We start from the raw sequence: 13,423 nt of genomic DNA, 5'->3' as shown, positions 1-13,423 counted from the left end.
GGTTAGACATTCTTAAGTAGGGTGATGTCTGCCAGGTCCTTGTAAAAAAAACTCTCCTTACATACATCCATAAAGGGCAATTGGGCCTCTTCTATATGTTCAAGTGTGATTCTCATTTTACCTCTCCCCATGACAGCATACTGCATGAGGCATTTGTTTCCCCCATTTCTGCAGTTAGCAGTGAGTAGCAGTATTTGTCCTGATCTTATGTGCACACCCATCTGAAAATGAGGGCACCTTTTTGTCTGGGCTGGTGACCAATCCGTTAGTTTTTAAGTTTCCATTTCATAGGTCAGCTTTCATTTCTTTCATTCTTTTTACGACCGGCAGCTCGTTTGCCCCAGATTCCATTTGCTGCATCCTACTGCAAATCACTATTTCTAAAATGGTTTCCCATCTTGAACTGGTATTGTCTATAGTGTTATTTGCTTTATAGTTCCCAGATGGTCAACATATTTAGAAGTGTTATGTCTTGGCTTAACACGCCTTTTGCATTTCAAGATTGTATTCTGCACACTGTGTCATTGCTTTTACTGCTCTAAGGTGGCCAACACATTGTTACTTAATGTGGCATCTATGTTGAATGTAAAGGAGTTGTACACTGGGTACAATACCATTGAAAGATGACAGCCTCTTCCTATGTTTAATTTTATATTTGCTTTTTCTCACCAAATTTAGGAGGTGGTATGTTTTCATTTTTCTATGTGCGCTCTTTTTATTTATAGTCCATATGGGCATTTGTCAGGATGTTTTATTGTGGGTGGATAATTGGCTAAATGCAAGAATGACCCATTGGGTGGATGAATCGATCTATCAGTCCAGGAATGAGTGACAGAGTGCATTAATGGTGACTTAATGAGTTCCTAAAGTACATCAATGACAGAAGGGAAACTTTAAGTTATAAGCCAGACGTATTAACACTGCCGGTGCAATTTCCTTCTCATGCCAATATTTATGGTCCATAATGTATAGAAAATTATTCACCAGAGTGTGGCTCAGCATCATTTAATGGACACAGTTCCCAGATTGGACAATAGTCTCAAAGTGAGAAATGTAGGTGCAGTTTTATCCGGATACAAATATATATCCTACAGTATGATGCACAATAGAACTAGAGTGTACCTTTGAAAACGTTCTCAGAGCCAACATATATCACACATATACGTTTCTGACAAACATGCCCAGTAGTAAAATTGTTGCCTAATGGAAAACCTAAATGCACACAAAATCTGACTATATAAACATTATTTTCTTTACAGGGAGTTCCCTCACTTGTGAGAAGTGCTACAAAGACAAAAGCGAAAGTTGCTCTGGCATTTTTAGACTTTGCTACAAAGGAGTCACTCACTGCGTCAGTGGCCTGCGGAATAAAACGACAGGTACGTGTCAATGAATACATGGATGAATTGCCTCTTCATTGCGGACCTAGGCTTGTTTTATACATTGTGCCCAGGGGGCGCAAAAGGCATGTGCACCTGGTTTGAACTCCACCCGGGCACAATGGTACTACAGAAAGAGCCATAGATGCTTGTGTGTCCCCTTCTGTAATACAGGTAGCGCTGGTGCACAAGTTGCTCCAGTGTTATCATGAGAGGGCGTTTCCACATTGCATGGGGGCGTGGCTCCATCTAAATGAGGGAATTACTTTGCGTCGGCGCCAGTGCCTTATTACCGACGTCGGTTTAGGCGTGATCATGACTTTATGAGGTGTACTGAAAGTGAGCCAAAAAAAGGTACTGCACTTTCAGTACGCTTCCTAACAGCAGCCCTCTCCAGGGGGAGGAACTGGGTCCCATTGACCTCAGACGTTACCCTGCATGACGGTGCAGTCAGTCACTGCACCTGACTGCAAAGGGATCTCCTAATGTCCCTTAAAAGTGCAGGTGGGTTGCCGCCTGCACTGTGAAACACGAAGCAGCTTTTAAACAGCTGATCTATATTTTACTTGAATTCACTGCCCTGGCAGCTGCTCTGGGGCAGAACATTCATTCAAATATTTTGGACTAATTTGCTCAGGCACAGTTCAGCTCAGCGTGTGATGAGTAAGACCATGCTAATTTTACAGCAAGCTTATGTAATTTTCCTTCATGCAATCTTTACAAAATGTCAGAGGTAACGCCACTTGGCAATTTATTGCAGTTTCAGGGGTGAATATGTTCAACCATAAAAGGTCTTCCGGGAGAGAGATTCTGGCAAAAAATGTGCCACAGGAGAAATTTCCAATATGAACCATTCCCCTTGTCGGAGACCTTTGAATGTGAAGTTTGCACATGCGTTCAGTGTTCACTTGAGATAATCCAAAGTGCATTTTGTGTACATTATGTGTAAATTTTCACAATTTTCTGACATTTCACATAATTTTGGGATAACAAGAACAAGATTTAGCGCTCCTTTGGCATAGTATTTATGGAAGATAAAAATTTGGCAAAGTACAAGGAACATTGTTGAGAAAGTCAGTTCAAACATATGAGTGGGCTGGTCCGATAACAGCAATTAAACCTGAATGCATTCAAACTTATTTTTTTTATTTAAAGAGCATAGCTGAGAAGATATTCTGAAAACTAGGTTAGAAAGACCATTTACAAAATGCTGAAAGAAGTTGGCAAACAGTGCAGAGGGAGACCAGCTAAGGTTCTTGATTTGCTAAAAATGTCTTGGGATTCATGGTTAGGAAAAGTGCGTGTTACTCACCCACACACTACTAGCTCAATATATTTTTTTTTAAAACCTTTATTTGTGTAGATAGATGCATACAAATACAGGCCTACAACCCAGAGGCCGGCCACGGAACAAACTGGAAAGCACCATTATCAATTAAAAGTACAGAGTGGTTATTCGATACTACATGATGCTGCAAGTCTATGATGCTAACTAGGTGGAACCACTCGGCATAGGATCAGAGAAGGTTACTTTTTATATATTAGGAAAATAAAGGATCGGTTGTATAAGAAGCGTCCTGGTGCACCTGGTGGGGAACAAAACCAAATACATCATAATAGGAAATCCACAGATCTGTAATGAGAAAGGTCCAAAGCACGCAAACCATGGATGCCCTTGCAATTCTTCTTTGGTAGTGTCCACTCGCAACCGCATGTGTCCAAAGACATACAGAACATCATTCCCATAACAGTCAAACCATCAGGGAGACAGATAAAGTTGCAATCATTATACAGCCCGACCCAGAGAATAAAGAAAACCAAAAAACTAGAAGAAAGGAAAAAGGGGACTCCACGTTACTGTACCCGCCCCACGGCGATAATGGCAATCAATAATCCAGATAGCAAACGTGCATAGGGGCGGGGCAACTAAGTCAGGATAAGCAGAACCTAAAGTACCATATGATATATGTTAGAACTGGGGGTCTCTAGTTGGCAGAGGTAGGTACCACTGTCCAAATAGGGACCCTTGCTTCTAGTCAGGGCAAGGAGATAACCCTCTTAGATAACCCCTGCTCGCCCTCTAGGTAGCTTGGCCTGAGCAGTCTAGGCTAACCAGAGGCAATGCGTAAAGTATTTGTACCAACACTCACAGTAACACAGGGAAAACACCACAAACTGATTCCACAACAGTTTAGGAAAATAAAGATATTTATTCTAAACTACACAAGACCAAAACGACAAAAATCCAACATACACAGTTCAAGGATATGGTTTCAAAAGAGTTCTTCAGGTTGTAATCAAAGTTCTTTAAGTTGCCTTAAAATAATCCACAGATGCGTGAAAAGTTCACCGTTGCGTCACGCTTACTCACAATACCTTTTAGATGCAACAAAGTTCCACAAGCAGGAAGCTGGTGCGGTGGAAACAAGCGATGCGTTACTCCTGAGACCCTGGGGAGGCGATGCGACAGCGCCGCTGCAGCAGCGGGCGTGTTTGCGACGAATCCGGTCTGTAAGGGGAGGAAGGCCGCTTGCGTGGATTCCAGTGCGTAGGTTCCGTAGGAAGTCTGTTCTCGCAAAGGCACGATGCGATGATCTCGTAGGGGCTGCGACGATCTCCGGGGCGACGATGCGCGGTCCAGCGGTGATCCTCTCTCTCGCAGCTCCTCGATGCGATGGTTCTGCGACGATGCTCGCAGCGACGTGATGCGGTCCGCAAGCAAGCGGTGCGGTGATCTCACCCAGCGACGACAGGCTCTGCGACGACACTCGCAGCGATGTTCGATTCTCCCGCACCGGTCTGGTGCGTCCCGCAAACGAAGGATGCGACGGCTCCGGCAGCGGCGTCAGGCGCTGCGCCGCTCTCGACCTTCGTAGCGGCGGGAAACTTCTCGCACTGTCGGGGATGCGCTCCGCAAGCGAGCGATGCAACACTTTTCAGCTTCAAAAAGTCTCTCAAGCTTAATTTCAAGCTTCTCAGGTTCAACTTCCAGAGGCCCCACAACTGGATCAAGCACTCTAGGAAGGACAGAACTCTCTCAGCAGAGTTCAGGGAAACTGGGGGTGAAGTCCTTTTGTTCCTGGGACTTCAAAAACAGGGAGCCAGCTCTTCTCAGGCCCTTGGAGATTCCTTCAAGACAGGGGACACAGCTCACAGCAAAGTCCTTCCCCTCTCCTTGGCAGCAAAGCAACAGCAGGTCAGTCCAGCAGAGCAACAGCAGGACAGTCTTCCTTCTTCAGAGTCAGCTTTCTCCTTGGCAGAGGTTCCTTCTTGATTTCCAGGATGATCTAATTTTCTGTTGTCAAGGGTCCTGTACTTTTACCCCTAAAGTCTTTGTTCTCTCTGTGCATGTGGGCCCTGAGCCCGGTCTGAACCAGTTCTGGGTGGATCCTGAGCACTTTGTTTTGCTGGCTGCATCTTTCCTTTCAGAGTGAGGGGCAGGGTCCTCAGCCGCCCAGCAGGAGGTGGAGCCAGCATTGTGGCAGGCAGGCACAGCCCTATTCAGCCCAGGTGCTAACTCCTCCCACCACTCAGGTTGCAATTGCTTCATTCAGCCTAGTGCTGACTCATCCAGCCTCTGGGGGAATTCCCCAGCCCCTGTCACTCACAAACCAGACAATCAATACACAAACAGGCCCAGGCACACAGAAGGGTCAGACAAGAGAACATCAACTTTCTAAAAGTGCTGTTCTCAAACACAGGATTTAAAAACCACCTTTCCTAAAAGCTGTATTATTAAATTCTGAGTTCAGGGATACTAGATACTTATGTCCTATCTTGTTCCTATGGGAAGAAATGCTGTTAACCACTGTAGCCAGCATCCCCCATGTTAACCTATGGAGCAAGATAGCCGTACAATAGTGAAAACCGAAAATGGCTGTAATTCACTACCAGAGCATGTCACCTGCACTAGTACATGCTCTACCTTTCACATACACTGCACCCTGCCCGGGGGGGGTACCTTGGGCCTTCCATAGGGGTGACTGATGTGCACAAAAAGGGAAGGGTTAGGCCTGGTCAGTGGGGACACTGGCCAGGCGGACATGGCAGTTCTAAACTGCCCATAGGCACTGCAGTGGCAGGCCTGAGACACCATTTTAGAGCTACTCCTGTGGATGGCACAGTCAGTGCTGCAGGCCCACTAGTAGCATTTGTCATCACCAGCCCTGGCACACCCAGTGCACTTTACTAGGGACTTCATGGTGACACAAATATGCCAAACATGTATATCCAATCAGAATAACAATTTACATAGAGAGCATATGCACTTTAGCACTGATCAGCAGTGGTAAAGTGCGCAGAGTCCTATTGCCAACAGCCACGGGTCAGTAAAAATAAGGGAGGAAGAAGCAAAAAGTTTGGGGATGACCCTGCAAAAAGGGCCAATTCCAACACAACCCCCTTCCAGCCTAAAGCCAGGGTAGACCAAACGATACCTCAATGGGATTCCCTGCTTAAGGCGATAGAACACGGAACCTGGCCCAAAAAGGTGGGCAGTCCTGTTCTACGCCGTCCTAAACCCAGTTGTATCACTCTATCCATACTCTCGGGGTCCACCATGCCAATCCATGTGGAACCTTTCACCTCACCTGTGGACACCACCTGTGCAGCACCTAACCTTAATTTCCTCACGGGTGTGTCCCAACAGACCAACAGCAAGCCACAGTGACCACCAACAGTGATCAGGGATGAGACCCAGGCCTCCTGCCTCTCATGGCTCTCAAACCCCTGGGGCATCAGAGGATGGGGGGCAGTAGCCCCAGGTGCTTGGCACCCTTGGTCCACTCTCTTTCTTGTCAGGTCAGGTCTGACACTCTGGCACTGACTCACCAGTCCCGGACCTTTATCCGGCGGCTGGACAGGAGGCTGAGGTGGGCTTCCCCACACCTGGTCCTCCTCTTCCTTGGGGCTCTGTACCCTCCCACCTGGAGTGGTACCCCCTTCTAGAATAGTCAGGGCACCTGTGGCAGGTACCCTGCACCATCCACCCACCAGTTCAGGGGTTCTATCCTGCAACTGGTATTCCAGGTCAGGGGGGACACCCCGGACCTGGCCCTCAAACTTAGGCTCCAACGCCCCCAGGTCAGACAACACCTGAACCTGGCTTCCCCACCCAGGGACTAGCCCCTGCGGTGGAACACTCACCTGGCACGCCAGGACTTCTGGGGACTCACATAGTACCCCCTTGAGGGTGACACACAACTCATGTGTCCTGTGACAGTCTGCCTGGCGCAGATCTCCCGGCCCCTGTCCACTTGACAGTGTGGGAAGATCCCCCCGGACAGAAGTGGTGTCACCATGGTCACTCCTGGGAGACTCAGCCCTTCCGACTGGTCCCTGACCCACTGGTTCACCCACTGGGGACTCCTTCCCCCTCTCACCCCTCAGTCTGGACTTCTGTACCCTCCCAAATGGAGCGGCACTGCCAAACACCAGAACTGTGTGAGGCCTGGTTACAGGCACTCCCCGTTCAACAGACACTGGGAGATCCTCCTCAAATGGCCTACAAGTACAGTCTAGGTCCCCATCCTGGTGTTCCCTTAAGGAACCCTCCAGGCCCTGAGACTGGGTTTCGGGCACCGTGAGACACACCGTCCCACACTCATTCTTTCTCCACTGAGACTGGACATGAGCCCCTACACCCCTCCCACTACACTGAACCTCTTCCACCTCAAAGGTCTGGAAGATATCTAAGCCACTTCTTTTGGGATCACTCCCCAATGCCTCCTCAGACTCTCTGGAATTCACCAAGAGGTCTGCCTCCAACGCAAGCTCTCTGGGGTCAGAGAACTCACACTCCACCGGGTGTTGGCATAGCTCTGGAAAACAGGGACTTAAAATATGCTCTCCATCAAATGAATCACACAGCCCCACACAGTTGTTAACCAAGCTACCCTTTGCCTCACCCTCCAGTGCCTCACACAAGTACCCCACACCACTCTCCTGAGACTGGCAAGACAGTATCTGACTGTCTCTGTCACACCACCCACACTCTTCTGGCTGGTCTTCACTCACACACACCAAGGTTTCTACCACGGGGGAACCCCTCTCCCCCTACCTCTCATCTAGAGTCAGTAGAGCGTCCCTCCCACCACTAGGAATATGGTCCCCTGTGCCAGTCCCCCAATCTACTTCAGGGACACTGCACTCCACTGGAACTACATCATAAACCTGAACCCCCTGGTGTATGTTGACCCCCTCCCTCAAGTCAGGCGCCACATCTCTGGGTGTTTGTACCTTTCTCTCAGCACTGGAAACTATAATCTTGCTGCCACCATCTGAGCTGGACTCCACCTCCAACTCAGCAAAGCTCACTTCTTGAGCTACCCATGTTTCTTCTTCAGCTGAGACCCTCATAGCCTCACGCATCTTGAGCTCCAACTCAAGCTTCCTCATTCTTAATTCATGGGCCAAGGTCAATTTCAATTTCTCCAGGGCACGGGCATGTTTGCTCTCCTCCGCCGCCCTTTCCATTTGCTTCATCTTCATTTCAAGCCTCAACATTTCTAATTTATGATCTCTAGCCCTTTGGTTTTCCTCCAACTCCTCTGGGGAAAAACTTTCAGCTGAATGGTTGCTGCTAGCCCTTGAGGCTGCTCCGGACACAGGCAGATCCTGAGGCCTGAAACCATCCCTTTGTGCATCCTCATCCACTTCTGCATCATCTGTCTCCCCAGCCTTTTTGGTCTCCCACCAGGCCCTTAAGGCCTCCTGTAGCTCCTCCTTCTTGGAGCGGCGCTTCATGGGGCATCCAAAGTTCCTGCAGAACTGCCTGAGTTGACCTACTTTGTAATCACTTAACATTTCAATATCAAACTCGAGTTCTGCAACATCACTTGCTGGTTTACCCTTCTGAGACATGATGCTTGGATTCTTTCAGGGTTACGATCAAAAATAGAGCCAAAAATAAAAAATGTAGTATGCGGTGGCGTAGTGGTCTGCACTCACTAGTGATGTACACCAATTACTGTGGGTCAAGTACAAATACAAGTTCAAATCCCACCGCCTGACCACCAATAAAAGAACTGGGGGTCTCTAGTTGGCAGAGATAGGTACCACTGTCCAAATAGGGACCCTTGCTTCTAGTCAGGGCAAGGAGATAACCCTCTTAGATAACCCCTGCTCGCCCTCTAGGTAGCTTGGCCTGAGCAGTCTAGGCTAACCAGAGGCAATGCGTAAAGTATTTGACCAAAACACTCACAGTAACACAGTGAAAACACCACAAACTGATTCCACAACAGTTTAGGAAAATAAAGATATTTATTCTAAACTACACAAGACCAAAACGACAAAAATCCAACATACACAGTTCAAGGATATGGTTTCAAAAGAGTTCTTCAGGTTGCAATCAAAGTTCTTTAAGTTGCGTTAAAATAATCCACAGATGCGTGAAAAGTTCACCGTTGCGTCACGTTTACTCACAATACCTTTTAGATGCAACAAAGTTCCACAAGCAGGAAGCTGGTGCGGTGGAAACAAGCGATGCGTTACTCCTGAGACCCTGGGGAGGCGATGCGACAGCCCCGCTGCAGCAGCGGGCGTGTTTGCGACGAATCCGGTCTGTAAGGGGAGAAAGGCCGCTTGCGTGGATTCCGGTGCGTAGGTTCCGTAGGAAGTCTGTTCTCGCAAAGGCACGATGTGATGATCTTGTAGGGACTGCGACGATCTCCGGGGCGACGATGCGCGGTCCAGCGGTGATCCTCTCTCTCGCAGCTCCTCGATGCGATGGTTCTGCGACGATGCTCGCAGCGACGTGATGCGGTCCGCAAGCAAGCGGTGCGGTGATCTCACCCAGCGACGACAGGCTCTGCGACGACACTCGCAGCGATGTTCGATTCTCCCGCACCGCTCTGGTGCGTCCCGCAAACGAAGGATGCGACGGCTCCGGCAGCGGCGTCAGGCGCTGCACCGCTCTCGATCTTCGTAGCGGCGGGAAACTTCTCGCACTGTCGGAGATGCGCTCCGCAAGCGAGCGATGCGACACTTTTCAGCTTCAAAAAGTCTCTCAAGCTTAATTTCAAGCTTCCCAGCTCAGGTTGAACGTCCAGAGGCCCCACAACTGGATCAAGCACTCTAGGAAGGACAGAACTCTCTCAGCAGAGTTCAGGGAAACTGGGGGTGAAGTCCTTTTGTTCCTGGGACTTCAAAAACAGGGAGCCAGCTCTTCTCAGGCCCTTGGAGATTCCTTCAAGACAGGGGACACAGCTCACAGCAAAGTCCTTCCCCTCTCCTTGGCAGCAAAGCAACAGCAGGTCAGTCCAGCAGAGCAACAGCAGGACAGTCTTCCTTCTTCAGAGTCAGCTTTCTCCTTGGCAGAGGTTCCTTCTTGATTTCCAGGATGATCTAATTTTCTGTTGTCAGGGGTCCTGTACTTATACCCCTAAAGTCTTTGTTCTCTCTGTGCATGTGGGCCCTGAGCTTGGTCTGAACCAGTTCTGGGTGGATCCTGAGCACTTTGTTTTGCTGGCTGCATCTTTCCTTTCAGAGTGAGGGGCAGGGTCCTCAGTGGCCCAGCAGGAGGTGGAGCCAGCATTGTGGCAGGCAGGCACAGCCCTATTAAGCCCAGGTGCTAACTCCTCCCACCACTCAGGTTGCAATTGCTTCATTCAGCCTCATGCTGACTCATCCAGCCTCTGGGGGAATTCCCCAGCCCCTGTCACTCACAAACCAGACAGTCAATACACAAACAGGCCCAGGCACACAGAAGGGTCAGACAAGAGAACAGCAACTTTCTAAAAGTGCTGTTCTCAAACATAGGATTTAAAAACCACCTTTCCTAAAAGATGTATTATTAAATTCTGAGTTCAGGGATACTAGATACTTATGTCCTATCTTGTTCCTATGGGAAGAAATGCTGTTGACCACTGTAGCCAGCATCCCCCATGTTAACCTATGGAGCAAGATAGCCTTACAATAGTGAAAACCGAAAATGACTGTAATTCACTACCAGAGCATGTCACCTGCACTAGAATTGAAAAATAATTTATAGTGCGCAAAACAATAACCCGCAGGTATCAAGGCGCCTAGCAGAAGATCAAAAGATGATCAGGAAAATATAAGACCCTAGAGATAAGCTTGCTGGAAGAAAAGGGTTTTTAAGGCAGTGCGGAAGTTCTGTAGGGACGGGAGAGATCTCAGATCCAGAGGGAGTTCGTTCCACCACTTAGGAGCAAGGGTGGAAAAGGCTCTGCCGCCCCACTTGGCTCTTCGTACACGGGGGGCTGCCAAAAGCAGTTTCCCCGAGGAGCGCAAGTTCCTTCGGGGGACATAGTGGGAGATGATGGATCCTATTCCCGTGTCGCTCTTCTTGGCGATGGCTCTGTAGGTCATACATAAGACCTTGAACCGGATACGAAATTCTACCGGCAGCCAGTGCAGTGTTTTCCTGGCTGCAGTAGCCGAAGAGCGTCTGGGAATGTCCAGGACAAATCTGGCTATGGCGTTTTGGACTACCTGTAAGCACTGCAGCTGTCCTTTATTAAGTCCAGCATACAGCGCGTTACAATAGTCCAAACGCGAGCCGATGAGAGCAACAGCTATTTGTTTTCTTGCCTGGAGGGAAAGATATTTCCTGACCCTACGTAGAGTGTGAATCAGGCCCCAGCAGGTGGAAACGGTTCTGTTCACCTGGCTGCTTAAGTCAAGGGCAGGATCTATTAGCACCCCGAGATTTTTAGCAGAAGATGTGGGGGAAGGGCAAGTTCCAAGAGAGTCAGGCCACCAATTGGCTGACCAGATGTTTTCTTTCCCCCCAAACACCATCACCTCCGTCTTCTCCCCATTCAGTTTCAGAGAGTTCTGGATCATCCATTTACCAACCGCCTCCATGCAAGATCTAAATTTGGAGGCGATTAGTTCATCTGAATGGGGAAGAGAGACGAGGATTTGAGTGTCGTCTGCGTACGAGACTACCTCCATCCCGAATGATCTTATTAATTTGGCTAGTGGGGTAACATAGATATTAAAAAGGGTCGGGCTGAGTGCTGACCCTTGAGGAACCCCACATAGCACAGGACGGGATGGAGATAGAAACTCCCCAAGCTTGACTCTTTGTTCCCTCCCCGTGAGGAAGGAGGTCATGAGATCCAGAGCTGCGTTCTTCACTCCCACCTCCCTCAGCCGCGATGTAAGTACTGAGGGGGAGAGGGTGTCGAAAGACGCAGTTAGATCTAGCAGGACCAGGAGAGAGGTCTGGCCCTCATCTACTGATGTGCGGATCTTGTCAAGCACGATGGTGAGGGCTGACTTGGTGCTAAATTCTTTCCTGAATCCATGCTGGGAGGAGTCTAAGCATCCTGAGCTTTCCACAAAGGCAGCAAGATGTTTGTTAAGATGTGTCTCAAGCATCTTAGCAGGAGCAGGGTGCAGGGAAATAGGCTGGAAGTTTTTTAAGACCCCCGGATCCAGAGAGGCCTTTTTCAGCAAGGGTTTCACTACCACCTTCTTCCACTCTGCAGGGAAAATGCCATCTCTAATGGCTAGATTCATTATCTCTAGAAGCGGTGGTAAGAGGGTCTCCCTACACTGTTTAATGATCTTCAGTGGGCAGGTATCCAAAGGTGAACCAGACTTAGTCTTGGCTAACAGTAGCTCAAGATCTTGCAAGGCCAGCGGGGGAAAGGTGTCCAGAGTGCAAGGTGGAGAGATTTCAGTGATGGTCGGGCTCGTCTCTACGCTGGGTGTAGATGCACTAAGAACAGCTCTTTGTTCCTCGAGGGCTAGGTGAATATCCTGAATTTTAGAGTGGAAGAAGGAGGCGATCTTGTCACAGAGATCCTGCGAAGGGATGACAGGGTCAGGGACTTGCAATCTGACCAGGGAGTCAACAATTTTAAAGAGTTCCTTCGGGGAGGAGAGCGAGGAGGTCGCGGTCACAAAGTATTCTTGATTAGCCTGAAAAATTTCAGCCTTGTATTTTTTAACAAGAAGTCGATGAGCTTCCTTATTTTTGAAGTCCCAACTAGCATGCCATAACCTCTCCTTTCTCCTCACTTCTTGCCTAAGAAGCCTAAGGGAGTCGGAGAACCAGGGGGCAGAAGGTCTCTTTCTAGCGCGGCGTCGGGATTGTTCTGGGGCTAATTGATTCAGGGCCTCGGTAGTGACCTGTTCAAAGTGAGCGACTGCAGTCTGTACGCTATGTAGGCCAGTGATAGCAAGGCTTGCAGCCCAGGGCACAAAGGAATTGCTATTAATATTCCTGAAGTTTCTAGTGGTCTCTTTTGTATGGTTCACTAGTTTACGAGAGTTCACCCTGTGGTGTTTCAGAAGGAAAGGAACCGCCAGATGATCAGACCAGGAAAGATGGATTGGATCCTTGGTAGTCAAGCGGGGGTCATTGGAAAAGATGCCATCCAAAGAGTGTCCTGCACGATGAGTGGCTCCCGTGACACGTTGCGTAAGCCCGCAGGAATCTAGGGCCTCAGTGAGACAGGAGGTGTCAGAGAGGTCGTGCCGTTCTAGGTGGTAGTTAAAGTCACCCATGATGGAAAAATTGTCTTGGCCAAAATAGGGTTCAAGAGATTGGAGAAGGTGGTGCGTGAAGTTGGTTCTCGAGCCGGGGGGACGATAAATTAAGATACCATTAAAAAAGGGGCGTTGCTCTTCCTTTATTGAGAAATAAAGGGCTTGAAAACTGTCAGGAAAGTCAGTCATGGGTACTATGTGGCATTGAAGGTGATCTTTGTAAAGGATCGCTATCCCCCCTCCCACTCGTCCCTGCCTATCAAGTCTGGCCAGGCAGTAACCTAGTACATGCTCTACCTTTCACATACACTGCACCCTGCCCAGGGGGGTACCTTGGGCCTTCCATAGGGGTGACTGATGTGCACAAAAAGGGAAGGGTTAGGCCTGGTCAGTGGGGACACTGGCCAGGCGGACATGGCAGTTCTAAACTGCCCATAGGCACTGCAGTGGCAGGCCTGAGACACCATTTTAGAGCTACTCCTGTGGGTGGCACAATCAGTGCTGCAGGCCCACTAGTAGCATTTGTCATCACCAGCCCTGGCACACCCAGTGCACTTTACTAGGGACTTCATGGTGACACA

At 48.9% G+C, this 13,423-nt stretch overlaps 1 protein-coding gene across 1 annotated transcript in view; it reads left to right on the top strand.

Annotated features, from left to right (window-relative positions):
- The window catches only part of LOC147701033 (uncharacterized), a 150,047-nt gene that overhangs the window by 20,985 nt on the left and 115,639 nt on the right, over positions 1–13,423 (top strand). The window contains exon 2 of the mRNA XM_086929293.1: positions 1,260–1,379. Within this exon, the coding sequence (XP_086785419.1) occupies positions 1,260–1,379 (120 nt within the window). The remainder of the gene's footprint in view (positions 1–1,259; positions 1,380–13,423) is intronic.

This window comes from Lissotriton vulgaris, chromosome 7 (genome assembly GCF_964263255.1).
Source record: "Lissotriton vulgaris chromosome 7, aLisVul1.2, whole genome shotgun sequence".
NCBI classification, from domain to species: domain Eukaryota; kingdom Metazoa; phylum Chordata; class Amphibia; order Caudata; family Salamandridae; genus Lissotriton; species Lissotriton vulgaris.
The sequence above is the reverse complement of the archived record's forward strand: the minus strand, read 5'-3'. Positions and strand labels throughout refer to the sequence as shown.